General features: G+C 40.0%; 1 protein-coding gene across 1 annotated transcript in view; it reads right to left on the reverse strand.

The window, feature by feature from the left end:
- LOC118782115 (toll interacting protein) overlaps positions 1-15,386 on the reverse strand; it is a 37,365-nt gene that overhangs the window by 20,129 nt on the left and 1,850 nt on the right. The window contains exon 2 of the mRNA XM_036535370.1: positions 7,261-7,410. Coding sequence (XP_036391263.1) covers positions 7,261-7,410 — 150 coding nt within the window. The remainder of the gene's footprint in view (positions 1-7,260; positions 7,411-15,386) is intronic.

Here is a 15,386-nt window from a genome sequence, read left to right on the forward strand (position 1 = left end):
CTAGTCAACTAATGGCTTGAACTAACGGCTACTAGTCGACTAGGAAAATCTTTGGTCTTTTGGTACTGCCGTACCTTCAGTACTGTAGTTTCATATATGAATGGGTTCCTAGGTAGGTTGCTAGCTAGCTTGCTAATATTTTAAACATTTGTGTATATAGAATTTACTTTTCAAACTTTAAAACAAAGTGTACCTCATTTAATATGGTAACAAGATAAATTAATTCTTATCAGTTTGTTTAATTGTTATATATATTGCATGACACCTTCGGGGCTTGGAAGCATTTGAGGAACTGCAACTTCTAGTTTTGTTAGGGATGCACGATGATATAGGCACGACATCTGTATTGGCCAATAAAAACTTAAGAAGTTAATTATCGGCATCAGCAGATATGAACTTTTCTGCCGATGTGCCGATGCCAATAAGGTGACGCTAAATGTTTATTATGAGTGCCAGCAACAAGCTTCAACATGTCAGCTGTATGGAAGTATTTTGAAGTATCTGAAACAGATAACAAAATTGTTATTTGCAATGCTTGTAAAGCACCAGTGATGCAAGGAGGGGTAAAATATATAGCTAAGTTTCTCACTCTGGGATTCTAGCTGTGTGCTGCTAAGATTTTCTCTGCTTCTGAAGGGGTGTGAGACCATTTTTAAATAACGCGGCTCTGCAAGGAGAGAATGCGATTTCAAATGAAACAAGACAGCCCGCAATCACAGAGCTTGTGCTATTGGGACTTGAATAGAGGGCCTAATGGTTTCGACCGACCCCTAGCTAGGTTTCTCACCCAGCGAGGATGCTAGCTGTGTGTTGCTAGGCTTCTATTTTCTTGCGGAGGGGCGTGAAACCATTGTTTAATATCACGGCTCCGGCAGCAGAGACTGCAATGGGAAATAAAACAAGACAACCCGCAATCGCCTAGTTCCTGCTTTGGGACTCGAACTCAAACTCACACCGTGTAATTTTTGTGTTTGTACACCTACATGACACTGGACAACGAATAACGTTTTCTCTAACTTTGGTTGTGGTACGGCTACCACAGCAGCCGTGAGTTCAAGCCGAGGTATTGTGACTGGTTTCAATGGTGCAACTCTTGCTTTTCCCACCTGTGCACCTTGCCTTGGCGATTCCTTGCAACCAGATAGGTGACTGTGCCGTAGCTTACCAGATTCCACGCACCACTGCACTCCTAACGCTCTCTCAACTGGAAGTGTGTCCTTTTCAAGGTCCAAGTCTTTGACCTCTGTGGCCTTGTCCTCCTCAGGTACAGTCGCAAGCACGGCACAGGTATTGGATATCCACTTTGTTACTTTAAACCCTCCAGTGGCACACAATGCCCTAAGGTCTTGAATCAAAGTTACTGCCTGGTTTTCTGTTGCAACTGATTTTAAGCAGTCATCAACATAAAAGTTTCTCAGAACAGTGTTTACAGCTTCTGAACTGAAAGTCTTTTTGGTTGTCTTCGGCACACTTTCTGTGTGAATAACTTGCACAACTCAGTGATGAGGTGGCACCAAACAAGTTGTAGCGAAGGGCGAGAGCAGTTACCCCACCCGGCCTTGAACCCGGGTCTACGGGGTACCAATCATGCAACTTTGACCGTGACGCCAAAATGCCAGGCTCGTTGGTATGGCAGTCAGAGCGCATACTCAACCGTAGTGACGGCACTCCGTCACACAAGTGTACAACCATTCTGTATTCCTGTAGTTCCAGCCTGATTTCCCCCTCTGGCCACCACAGAAATCTCAGCAAGTCAGTGTCTTCAGGAGTCACCCTTACTTGGTGGAACATGCCTTCCACATCAGCCATAAAGGCAGCTGGTTCCTGTCTGAATCTTGTTAGCACTCCAATAAGGGAATTAGTCAGGTCGGGTCCTTGCAGAAGCTGTGAATTTAGTGATGTTCCCTGGTATTTGGCTGCACAATCAAACACCACTCTAATCTTATGCTTCTTTGGGTGGTAAACCCCATGATGAGGTATGTACCAAATTCTTTCATAGTCCCTGTGCATGTCCTCCTTTGGAATTTCCTCTGCATGCTTTTTCTCTAGCATTTCCTTCATGAACTTGCAGTAGTCCTTATGGAATCCTGGGTTCTTGATGAACTTCCGTTTCAGGTTCTGAGCTCGCTGCACTGCGACAGAACGGTTGTTTGGAAATACGACTTCCCTATTTCTTAGGGGAAGACCGATACTGTAGTGTCCATTGACGAGTTTCACGGACTGAGATACATCGTCCATGAATTTCCTATCCTCTGTAGACATCTCCACCTTCTCAGCCTTTTGGCTCTCAGGGAAGTCGTGCTTCATTTGCTGTTGGATAAGATCCTCTAATTTCACCACAGAGATCCTGTTCACTGTTATCTGAGGCCACTCAGCATCTCCCCTTTCAGTGCTGTCATCTCTATGCAGAGGTCCATTTGTGATCCAGCCCAAGACTGTCTTCACTGCATATGGTCCCTCTCCTCTACTATTGTTGACTTCCCATGGTTCCAATGCCTTGGGTACCTATACCTGTTCCTATTAACAATCCAACAGATGCATCAATCTGGGAGAGATGTATGCCATTTAAATATGGCCATCTGTCCACATCCCTCTGTTGTGGGATATTTCCTTTCTTGACTGGTATTTCCTTTTGTGAGAAGACGTGTGGGGGCTCCACATAGTTGCTCTCATCCAGGCCACTGATCTCCAGCCCTGTGACAACATGTGTGCTGACCAACCTTTCTTGTCCCATGGTTCTGAGCAATATGTTGGTTTTTCTTCCTACTACCTTTAGATTCTTCATAAGTTCCTCTGTACAAAATGTTGCTGAACTGCCTGGATCCAAGAAGGCATATGTTTCAAATGCCTGATGGCTATTCTTAGACTTAACTCTGACTGGAAAAATGGCAAGAGCACACTCCTCACTGCCAGCCCCTGTGCAACCACAGGTTTCACTATTTGTTATCAAAGCAGCACTACAGACGGGTTGCTTGTTGTCACCACTTTCACCGCTACCTGGACCCAAGTCCTTCTTAGTTAAGTGCAGAATGGTGGGGTGCTTCAGTGAGCATATTAGACAAGTCTGTTTTTTCTGGCAGCCTTTGCTTAAGTGTCCCTGTGACAAACATTCAAAACAAAAACCCTTCAATTTCAGGAAATCAAGCCTCTCTTTATGTGATTTCAGCTTGATGAGATTGCACAACTCCAAGCTATGCTCTTTGCGGCAGAAGTGACACCACTTTGTAATAGCAACATTGCCTACAATTTCCTTTTCCCTTTTTAGCTGCTCTTTGGAATCAAGAACAGGTTTCACACTTGTGGCAAAGCTTGATTTCTTTACTTTGGAGCTTGTGGCACTCAGCTTGCATTAAACTTGCTACCATCCCTTGCTCTTAAAGGTTTCCAAACAGCAGCTGCAAGGCAATCTTAGCCTGCTTATCCACAAAACTGACTAGATCTGTGAACCTAGCTCTATGGCCACTTTTTTCCTGTAGCTCGAATGCTACTACTCTCCACTTTTCCTTAAGCTTGAAGGGAAGCTTTGAAATGATTGTTCGCATGTTGGTTGGGCTATCCATTTCCTCAATATACTCCACACTGTCCACAGTATTACAACAACCAGTGAAGAATACAGCAAATGCCATGAGGGCTTTTCGATCCTCTGTCTTAATGGTGGGCCATTTCAAAGCCTTTCCAATATAGGCACTGGCAATTGTATACTCATTCCCAAAGTGTTTGTGCAGCAGCCTGTTAGCTTCCCTATAGCCCCTGTCAGGATGCATGTGCTGGCAACTACGAACGAACGAACACCTTGGGCTGTCCACTGGTGAACTTTTCTAAGAAATACAATCGATCTTTATTGTTTTCAGTCCTATCCTCAATCCCATGTTCAAACGCCTCCATGAAGAACCTGAATTCAAGCGGGTCTCCATTAAATACTGGAATATTCAGTGGTGGTAAAGTAGACAATTTCTGTTGCATTACCAGAAGCTCAGTAATATCATTCTGGCGTTGCATAATGCTAAGCAAGTGTCCAATATCACCACTGTCCTGACCTGGACTGGGTTGAGTATTTGCTTGGGTTGACCTTGCACTCTGTTGAGGAGGTTTTACAGCCACTTTGACAGCAATGTCACTACCTCTGGTTCTTTGTCCGTATGCGTGTGATCATCTCTGTTGAGCAGTCTGCTGAAATACTGAATACACCCCTTCTTCTTGCTCAGTTTCCAATCTGATGCTGCTGCTGTTAGCATATTTTGCTGCAGCCAGGTATGCATTCATGTCATCACTGAGATCAGCAGGTGCAGCCTGGGCAGACTCATACACAGTCAATACATGAAGCTTGGCATTTACAGCATCAATGGCAGTTTGCAACTCTAACTCCTCTTTCCTTGCTCTAAGCTGAGTTTCCTCCCTCTCAATCTCCTGTTTTTGTTTCAAAATGTTAGCACGTGCCAACAGTGCTGCCCTCTCAGCTTCTACTTTTAACCTAGCAGATGAGGTAGTGGAGGATACAACTGAAGAATGGCTAGCAGGAGGCTTCCTTTCCCCCTTTGTGTGAGTGGAAGACATAACCATTGAAACACTGTCTGCTGGCTGAACTTCAGCATCACATTTTCTTGCCTCTTCAGCTTGATGCACCCTCTTTATCCAATCCTTTACATTTTCTAGAAAGAGCCTAAGTACATCTGACTTTGGCTCAAACCATTCAGCTTGGTCTTGAATAATTCCCTCTTCAGACATACACGCTTTTATTGCATCGTTTAAGTCACAGAATTCCCTGTGCACACACGTGAATTCAGTGGCTATTTGGGCTGTCACAATTTCTGCATCGTCATTGTTCCCCATTAAGGCATTAATCTCCTTAATTTTCCTGCTTAATTGCCCAAACGTAGCCTTTCTAGCTCCTATTAGCTGGTAAAGCCTTTCCTCATGGCCTTTAGCAGTAAGCCTTGTTACCCTTTTTGGGCGAACGTCCATTCCTTCTTCCATTCCTTTCTTTCCATAATTCCAATGCAACGATAGCGTAATTGCAATAAATAAAATGACGCAGCAGGACCGCTATTTCAAATAAGCCCTTTAGTCAAATTAGCATAAAATCAGCCACTCTGAGGTAAACAAGGCCAAGCTTACGAGTGCAGTTAAAATTGTCAGCCTCCTTACAAACACGCTAGCTCACTTTTCTGATGAACAATATAAAGTCCACTTACTTCATATTAATAATGATCCTGTTTGGCATTTATATTCCGCTACAAATCAACTTTTCACCATTCATACGCGCACATCAATTTTTCCTCCGTTTTCCATAGGGAGCAGTTGTTTGACTAAGTGTAGTGTCAACTCAAAAAAAAAAAAAAACTTGGGAGGCGGTTTGTTTCATTTTGTGAAAAAATAACTGCTTGATTCAAATTCTCATTCTTGTTTCTTATCATTTTCACTAGCTTTCTCATCAAACAACTGTTGCTCCATGTATTACCAAAAAAAAACCCAATTTGTGTAAACAAATTTTACTTACTTTTTAGACTGACTAATGGGGCCCAAAAAAATGAAAAGCCCAAGCTGATGAATCAATTTATATATATATATATATAATATATATAAAAAAAAAAAAAATATATATATATATATATATATATATATATATATATATATATATATATATATATATATTTTTTTTTTTTTTTTTTTTTTTTTGGCTCTTACACCCTATGTTCCCTCAACATCGCATCTGCAGGGGAACTAACTGTCCCAACCCAAAGGGATCACTCTTTTCAGACACAATCCCTGTCTGTATTGGTCCCTTAGTGGTGGAACAAACTCCCTACAGGGGTTAGGACAACAGAATCAGTGGACATCTTCCGACACAGACAGAATACCCACCTCTTCAGACTGCATCTCAGTCCCACTTAAATCCCCGCACCCTAATACCTGTAGTATTTGATGCTTACTTTGTGTAATATTGTAATGTATTGTGGTTCTATGTTCTAGCGCAGAGGTTTTCAACCTTTGTGGGGCTAAGGCACATCAAAGGTCAAACCAGAACTTCAAGGCACACCAACGTAAAGCTGGTTATCAATAATGAAGAATGTCATACACATTATGATAGGTTATAACGTCATTAGCGAGATTTGACCCATACTGCACTACAGCAGACTGTCAAATAATTATCAAACAGATAGTTAAATCAGACAGGCAATCCTATAACTTATTAAAAATGCACTGAAGTGCATCGAAGCAAGAACTTGTCCGACATAGTGCGGCATCATGAACAGCAACATACTAAAATGAAATAAATAAAATGCTAAAATTGGTGTGATTAGAACACTACATGGGAAAAACTCTTTGCTTTGAGGAAACAGCAATTTAACATAAAAAAAATAGCAAATGCTAACTGAAAACTATGAGAAGCTTAATAACGCTAATGAAAACATGTAATGTAACACGCCCGCTACACAGCATAAAATAAGTTACGTGTGAAAGGGTTAATAGCACAATATAAAACATCAGTCAGTATAAGTGCACACACACACACACACACACACATACCTATATAAAACGCATCAGGCTCCTCAAAATTCCACACACCGGTTGAGAAGCACTGTTCTAGGGACTGTTGTATCATAGTATACTTGGCTTCTACATTTACATTTACATTCATTCATTTGGCAGATGCTTTTATCCAAAGCGACTTCCAAGTGAGGTACAATACAAAAAATTAAAACAGTTTACAGGCTCTTACTTTGGTTTACATTACATTATTTAGCAGACACTCTTATCCAGAGCGACTTACATCGGTTACAATTATTATTATTTTTTTTTTAACAATATCATCCATTCATACAGCTGGATATTTACTGAGGAAGTTGTGGGTTAAGTACCTTGCCCAAAGGTACAACAGCAGTACCCCAGTGGGGAATTGATCCGGCAACCTTTCGGTCACAAGTCCTGCTCCTTAACCACTATGCAACACTGCCGGCTTCTGTTATATTGCACAGGTTAACTTGTGGTAGGGCTTGAATAGTGTTAAGCTCACACTCACCGGTCTAGGACTGTTGGTAGCCTGATCTGACACTGTTGTTCATTTAAACTGAAGGGATGCACTTATGTCCTAATGTGATGGAATTTCTCTGGAGAAGAGTCTCTGCTAAATGTATGTAATGTAATGTAATGTAATATAGCAATTTATTTCTGACTCAATAGAGTGGCTTGGACCTAAGGGCAACAACAGTCTTTATTTTAGCCTAGCTTCATGGCGAGGCATGACATGCATGCACCTACCTGCACCACAGTGATGCTGAGGCGGCCTACTGTGCCCACATTGCCTCCATACTGCAGCTGCTGGGCGGTCTGTGCATCCAGCTGGACCTGCTGCTGCTGCTGGGTGGGCATGATGCGCAGAAAGTCCTGGGGAAGCTCCCCGACATACACCTGAGGAGATGAAGAAAACTATTTTACTTAGCCTATCAGCTGTACTACTTCATTTATTTAAGGCAAACTTATCAACAAAAAATCAATTTTGCAATCTGACATGTCAAAGTAATGCTTCAGGGCACATGTTCAAGCCTGCACAGATTTTCTATGCCAAGTCACTGAATAATAAACTCTGAAGTCATAGTTGAGTTACATGACAATCAATGAAAGACTCTGTTGGCTTCATCCAGCCTGTAGCTGAGCATGTGCATGACAGTTAATTGCACTTTGTACTGAAGCAAACAATGAAAAAACTCTTCCCAATGAATTTCTATCCGACCACTTTCTTAACTTTCTAATCTTTATAAAAGTGCCTGAATTTCCTTTTCACAAAAGAACTTCAAGAATTTAGAGCTGAATTTAAAGACTTTTATGTAGAATCAAAGCAAGATGTGAAAGAAATTGTGCTCCAGACAAAAGAATTACTGCAGAATGTGGATAAAGTGAAAACACTAGAGAAGCTGCACAGGAGAACCAGTGAATTCCATGAGAATGAAATGTTGCAACACAGAACTGTGAAAAACACAGTAATGAGACAGTAAGTCTTGTCATCCATCTCTCTATCTAGAGAACAAATCCAGACAATCAACATGCATACTTTAATATTAAAGTGTTGATATTCAACATATTTTAATATTAACATCACCTCAATTTTAACATTGAAGCTTCATATTACCTTTAAAACAGTGTTTCTCAATCCTACTCCTGGAGCCCCCCTGTCCTGCATATCTTCTATCCATTCTTGCTCCAAACACACCTGATTGAAATTAATGTGAGCTCTTGATTAAATCAGGTTTGCCCAGCTAATCAAAAGTACCACTGATGAGTTCAGTCAGGTAGGTAGAGCAGGGAAAGATGGAAAACGTGCAGAGCAGGGGGGCCCCAGGAACAGGATTGAGAATCAGTAACATTAAGTCATCTTTAAGGTGAGACACTACAGGTGAATAGGGGAAAATTTTTAACTAAAAAGGTATCACCATGAAACTTTGTCAGTTGATTACTTTCATTACTATAAATTGTTTTTGTATTGCAAGTTTTCCAGAAATTCACATTTAAATATGCACATTAGGCAATATGTCATTAAATATGTGATAATTTACATATATTTAAAAACCAGAAATCTAGATAATGGATAAAGCTAGACTTAAAATATTTATTTCATTTTGACAACATGGTGTAGACCAAAGTTTTTACAGAACAGCTTTTGGATACATCCTTTTTTCATTTTATAAATCAGAAAATACTATGTACTAAAAATGCATTTTTGGCACATTTTTAAGAACAAAATATCTAATAAATCAAGAAAATAAGAAAGGTATAAACAAATTCTTCTGTAATATGCTCAAGAATACTATTATGAATGAATATGAAAAGTTTGGTTCATATAAGTGCTCTAAAAGTTGAGATTTTTGGTTCAGAGTATGGAAAAAAACTAATTTTGAGAAAATGGCCGTTAAAGACATATACTGTGAGTTCATATATTCAATAAGTAGTATTTAATGATTATAGCAACAACAACCCATTCAATGATACCCCCAATTGCCCATCAAAAAACTAAATATATCTAAATTGTATATATACTTTATTATTATTAACTACAACTAAGGATCATAGGCACAGGACCTTCAAATTACAGCGCAGCCCTTTTGTGCCCTACCTATCACATGTTCTCAGGGTTAACTGCGTTATCTTTGTTCTATCCATCCCCATATGTAAACAAACATTCTTTTAATTCCCTCTGGTGTCTTTTGAGCTTTTTAATTGCTCATTTAAACGGGATATGTGCATTATAAGCCACTGTTGTGTGGCTGGTCGGTCATTATCATCCCCCTGACCTTTCCCCATTTGTTGAATTTTGCGCCTTCATGCACTAACCCCTCGTGAGTCTCTGGCAGACTCGTCGTCAATTTTAGGATCAGGCTTACTTAGCCTGGCAGTTACTCTTCTTCTGGCAATTGATAACTGATCAGGTCTGTTTTTACAAGGTTTAACACAAATTCTGTGTGTTTTGCCCATGCTGCTTCCTGGTTTCAAACTTGGTGCCGAATGCAAAGGAGGAAGTTCTGATAATGTCACGTGATGGATTTCAGCCAATCACGTAGCCAGAAATGGTCTACAAACTTCATTAGCCAATGAGATTTCGAGAAGCAACCATTTCATCACTCGGTTTGTTCACTGTTTGTCGTCTCTAGAAGGAAAATGGCCATATATGGAGCAGCCAGCATTGTGCTACAGAACACGAGCTTTACAACGAGGCATTACACTCTATGGTTTTATGAAAGATCGCGCAGTTATATTGCGCTCAAAAATGCTAACATTGGCTATAGTTCGAAAAATTTGAGGACTTAAATAGACAAAATGTAGTAAAATAAACATATTTGTGTGTAGTTTGTACATTTTATGACAATAGTGTTGTAGAAGACATGTTATAGAAGCAAAATAACAAAAAATCTGAAAATTGATGAGTGGAAGCAAAAACGTCATTTTTGCCTACCGTGTCTTGCCTTAAGCAGATGAAGCAAGGAGACCCACTCTCCCCCCTGATCTTTGCCATGTGTGTGGCACCTCTGGTTGGTACCATAATCACATGGGCCAATGACACATATCTAGCAAAATGGTGTTCAATGGAGTGGGCATATCAATAAAAACATTACCCTTTATTGACAATAAGAACAATCTCAAAAAGGGACTCAAGGGACAATTAAAAAACATCCAGAGGTACGTAACATGTACATGAAATGGAAATGTATTTGTAAAAATCAAAGAATAAATAAGGAAGTGCTGATCCTTTGAAAAATGCTATGAGACACAGACTCCAAACCAAACAATGCATAATATCTTAAAAACCTGGACATCAAGAGAATTAAAAAACCTATTCTGAGATTATATAAACATGTTTAATTTAAATCAATGTCATCTGAGTATAGATACCCACAATCATATTTTGCAAGTATCTCCAAATCAGAACTATTTAAAACAGCAAAACAAACATTTACCCTCAACCAAGACTGTCACTTATTGACTCCAAACATTTACATCAAAGGCCTTGGGATTGGAATTGACCCAGATCTCTTTCTTTTTCAACTCATACATAACATTTCAACGCTGGCATCTCCCAATCATTCCAAATTAGGCATTTTCAAGATATTACATCTGGACTGGACCAATAATGTGCCCTTTTATCTGGATTCTCAAATGCCCCTATAAATCCACTGCAACTTTCACAAAACACTGCTGCCAGACTTCTGAGTGAACAAAATCATTTTACCACAATTACACAGGTTCTAGCATCAATCCACTGTCTACCAGTAAAACAGGCATGTGCCTGCCTATTTAAAAGATGTCTTAATTCCCCACAATTCCATCAGCCTTGCTTTGTTCATAAGAGGCTGGCTGTGACTGTTGTAAAATAAGTACAACTAAAACTGATACATACAACTAAATCTGAATTTAATGAAAATTTGTCTGGGACACAGAGTCTTACAGTCATGTATAGGAGCATTAGCTACACAAAAACTTCAGTGCTAAGAACTTTCCTTAATGTTGCCTCATTTATAGCGCAGTTGCCCGTTTTTTTTTTTTTTTAAACAGTGGGACAGTCTTGGATAACCTCCTTTTGCATACTGCCATAGGTCATCCTTGCTGAGCTACAAAGTTCTGCACTACCCATTGTATACAGCACAGATTCCGTGGGCATCCTTACATTGACATTACATTTACATTCATTCATTTGGCAGATGCTTTGGTGATTTACAAGTGAGGCAGAGAACAAAACAAGCAAAAAGCCACATAAGGAGTCATCAATATTAGAAGCACTGCGTGGCCAAGTTTCAATAGTTGACAAGACAAGGTACCAGCTAGCTGGTAGAGATTCACTGCACCATCAGTGACAATTGCGGAGAAAGTTCTGGATTGTTATCTTGTGCTGCGGGACCACTAGAGGCCGTTTGTTATCAGAGCGTAGTGGTCAGGAGTAGGGCTGGGCTATATGGACGAAAAATCATATCTCGGTATTTTTAGGCTGAATGGCGATACACTATATATCTCAGTATTTTCTACGAAGTGGGCTAAATGATCAGTTGTAAGTCAAAGCCACATGTGAGATGTCACAAGCACTTTTATTAAAACAGACTGTGATCAAAATAAAATGCAAAGACAGGGTTCCTTTCCCTGTTTGAAAATATACAGTTGCAAAACATGTAAATGAAAAATTATATAAAATAAATAGCCTATATTAAGCCTCCTTCAGTTGTTTTCAACAACAATAACAGACTGATTAAAATAGAGTAGAATTAGAGGTTTTCCTCTCCTGCTTAACAAAACACACAGCTGTGCAAATAATGAAAAAATGTAAACAAAAATAACAGGCCTACCCTGAAAATATACAGCTGCACAATATGTATCAACATGTAAATGAAAAAAAAAATTAAACAAAAATAGGTTTATGTTGGCAGCACTTTCTGATAAGCCATCTCAGACTATCGAAATACTCTACCTGTAGGTTTATGTCGGTTTATTCTTATATTCTTAACATTCATGTCTTGATAGTCTTTTCTGATAAGGTTTAGAATATCAAAATATGGTACTTGAAGTTTTACGTTGGTATTGATTAGAGTGCGCTGATTGACAAACTAGAAAACAAATGTTAGCATGTAAACTAGACTGTCGAAATACAGTTTATGTGATGGATAAAGTGTAAGTAGGCCATGCCTATTATTAAAATTTACTTGACAGCATTTTCAAAACTGCTGTTGGATGAACTAACGAAAACAATAATGTAATTCGCTTAGAGCCATTTTCTGATAAGGTAAAAAAGAATTACCGACCTTTTTTGGCTTCTAAAGTAGCACAACCTACTTGCGGTAGTATTTCCAGATAGGGTAGTAAAGATCAATAGATATGACTATCAATCTACGCTATGGTAGGACATTTCAATAGGGTAGGACAAATCGACAGAACACCGGGTTTGCGCGCAGGCGCAGAGGGAGTGTGGGGGCGGAGTTGCATGGAGAGTGTGAGAGAGGAGAGATGCAAACATTGGCACGGCTTTACAGAAGAAACAGGTTATGTAACGCAACATCAAACTATATCGATATAAATGGTATTGTCTCATCCTATATCTCGTTTGAAAATATATCGATATACCTTAAAAAGTCGATATACTGCCCAGCCTTAGTCAGGAGGGAACACAGGTTTGTATTGAGTTCAGGTAGGTAGGTACTTATCTCTGTCCTCTCCCTCCTTTCTTTCACTGTCTCTCCTGCCATTGACAAACAAGTTCTTGTTAGACCAGCCACTGGCTAATTACCATTTACCTGTGTCAATGAACAAAACACCTGGGCCACCATTGCAGCAGGAAATCCATGATCCTCTTGCTCTGGTCAATACTGGAAGGGTCTCCCCCAAGCCCACCATGCCATCCCTACAAACACCTAACGGTCTCTGGGGATGCACTGTAGCAATGGACTGATGGATATGTCATGCAATTCCTGACTGTTAACAGTCCTCTGTTTTCCAGGTACCTCTTCCTGCTGTCAGGGAATAATTTTCCCGTCTTTCCCAATTATCTTTGGGTTTTATAGTTAAGGAATATACAATATGTTTAGCGCTTTGTGACCATTAAACTGCAAAATTGTGCTATAACAAAACAAAACTAATTGAACTGAATACAACTGACTAAATATAGCTAGTTATTATTAGCCTTACTAAATTATTATATAATTATTAATAAAGATTTTACATGAAATACTGTATATGAAAACAATGATTACAAAATATGACTGAAGTATGAGGCAATTCATAAAATCTTTGATCTATATGTTTTTGGGTGCCACTGAAATTCAACACTACACTAAAATAACTCCTCATTCCTTCATGTTAGGCTGTTAAGTGAGCTTCAGACTGACATTATGATTATGTTGTGGTCACACTGCAAAACACACCGTCTTCCACAACTACAAAACACACCCTCTGTTCCATAAACTGTGAAAGGTTGCCTAACCCTGCATTCACACCGGGAGCGGCAAGAGTGTCAAAGCAAACGGAAGTCATTCATATTCTATGAGCCAGCGTAGGGCTGGGAGATATGGCCTATAAATAATATTGCAATATTTTTAGGCTATATCGAGATACACAATATATATATCTCGATATTTTGAAATCTCCTCTAAAGCACTTCATAAATGCTCAATTTAACCCTTTGATGCATACACTCACACCAGTATGATGATTCTAATAGTCCCTGCAACATATGTCTGCATTAAAACTAGTGCTGGCCGATAAATCGCATTTTCATCGTCATCACGATATGAACATGCACGATAAACACATCGCAAAAGACTGCCTGAAACACAATGAATAAGAAAAATCATTTTATTTACACGCGCCATGCATTCACACTCAGCATGCGAACATTGGACCTATCACAGGGCCGCCCAATTTCGCTCCCTTTGTTTTGCACCGCCATGAGCTATGCGCTCCCGCCGTCACGTTCTTCCGGGTAAGATGATGCGCCCCTTAAAACTTATGTTCCACCAATGGGCGGAACGGGGCAGGAGTGTAGCGAACACTGGTTGAATAGGAAATAAAATGCACTAAAGAAGCATGTCTTTGTGATAAACTACAGTCGGCCTTTTGGACAGGGTTGCCAGTCTGATTTCAAGTGACGTCACATAAAAAGCTGAAATTGTGTTACACGCTATCAAAACCGATTCCCGACAAGGTTCGCTTTGGAAAAAGCACTAAAACACCACTGTGCCAAGTATTTACTTACAATAAACTGCTAACCGTGGAAACAAACCATGGCTAATTCTGCACAGGAGAGTGGTCTGGACGGGCGGGCGAGTTTGTGTGACGTTGGAGTTTTCTCTTTTTGTGTCTGTGAGAGGGAGAGAGCCATAGGAGAGAGCGAGAGAAGCTTAACACCAAAGCGAGTCTCATGCCAGTGGCTTAAAAAAATTACCTAACAATTTGTACTCGATGTTCGCGATATAGTCATTTACTACATCCCACGTAGAACAAGCCGTGATACATCGAGTATATTCGATATATCACCCACCCCTAAGCCAGTGTCTCTTGGCAGCGAGCAGCAGCATGACCGTTGGCGGCGCTTCTTGGGCAGTGTGGGCATCAGAATAAAGTTGAAGTCCGGGCAACTTCATGGAAATGAGCTATGACGCAGTTCGGTGGCAACCAATTGGAATGCAGCCCCTTTAAATAATGTTTGCAAGACCAAGACTTCCAAACAAACTTCTAGCCACCCATTTCATCTATGTCAGAACGTCCACTTCAAGAGCATTGTTGGCAGGGCAGCCACAGTGAATTTTGACGCTCTCACCGCTCCTGGTGTGAACGTACGGTAACTGCCCTAATAAAAAGTACATGTAGCATGTCATGTCTGAGTAAAACGCAAACCAGAACAAAACCTTTGGCAAAATTTCTGAGTACAGGCTGAGGCCAAACAGGTTTATGACAGCAACTGCACTCTTTGAGCTGTGGTAGTTACTTCAGTATTACGAAAATACTGCCTGAAGAAACAGTGAAAAAGGGTGTGTACAATTCTACAGTGCTACATTAAGTTTCACCGACCTTCACTCGTAACACCTAGATCGGGGAGGGGCAGGTTCAATCAATCATAGGGACTGCACCTGCTTTCCACCTACAATTTTTCTATACCACATTAACGTCATCCTTGGATTTCTATATAAAATGACCCCTCCAAGAAGGTAACTGTCACCTGTTAGCTAAATGATATCAAAGACACAAACAGTCTTTGATATTAAAAGCAGCCCATCTCTCTAGAAAAAAGCTGTGTTGGTTAATTTGCGTTACTTACAATTACAGTTGAATAATGCAGAAAAGATGTTCCAACATGCATGGATAGCTTTCTTTTGTGTTCAGTTTAGATATAAATACCCAAGGTTTAACCTGAACTC

This window comes from Megalops cyprinoides, chromosome 8 (assembly GCF_013368585.1).
Source record: "Megalops cyprinoides isolate fMegCyp1 chromosome 8, fMegCyp1.pri, whole genome shotgun sequence".
NCBI classification, from domain to species: domain Eukaryota; kingdom Metazoa; phylum Chordata; class Actinopteri; order Elopiformes; family Megalopidae; genus Megalops; species Megalops cyprinoides.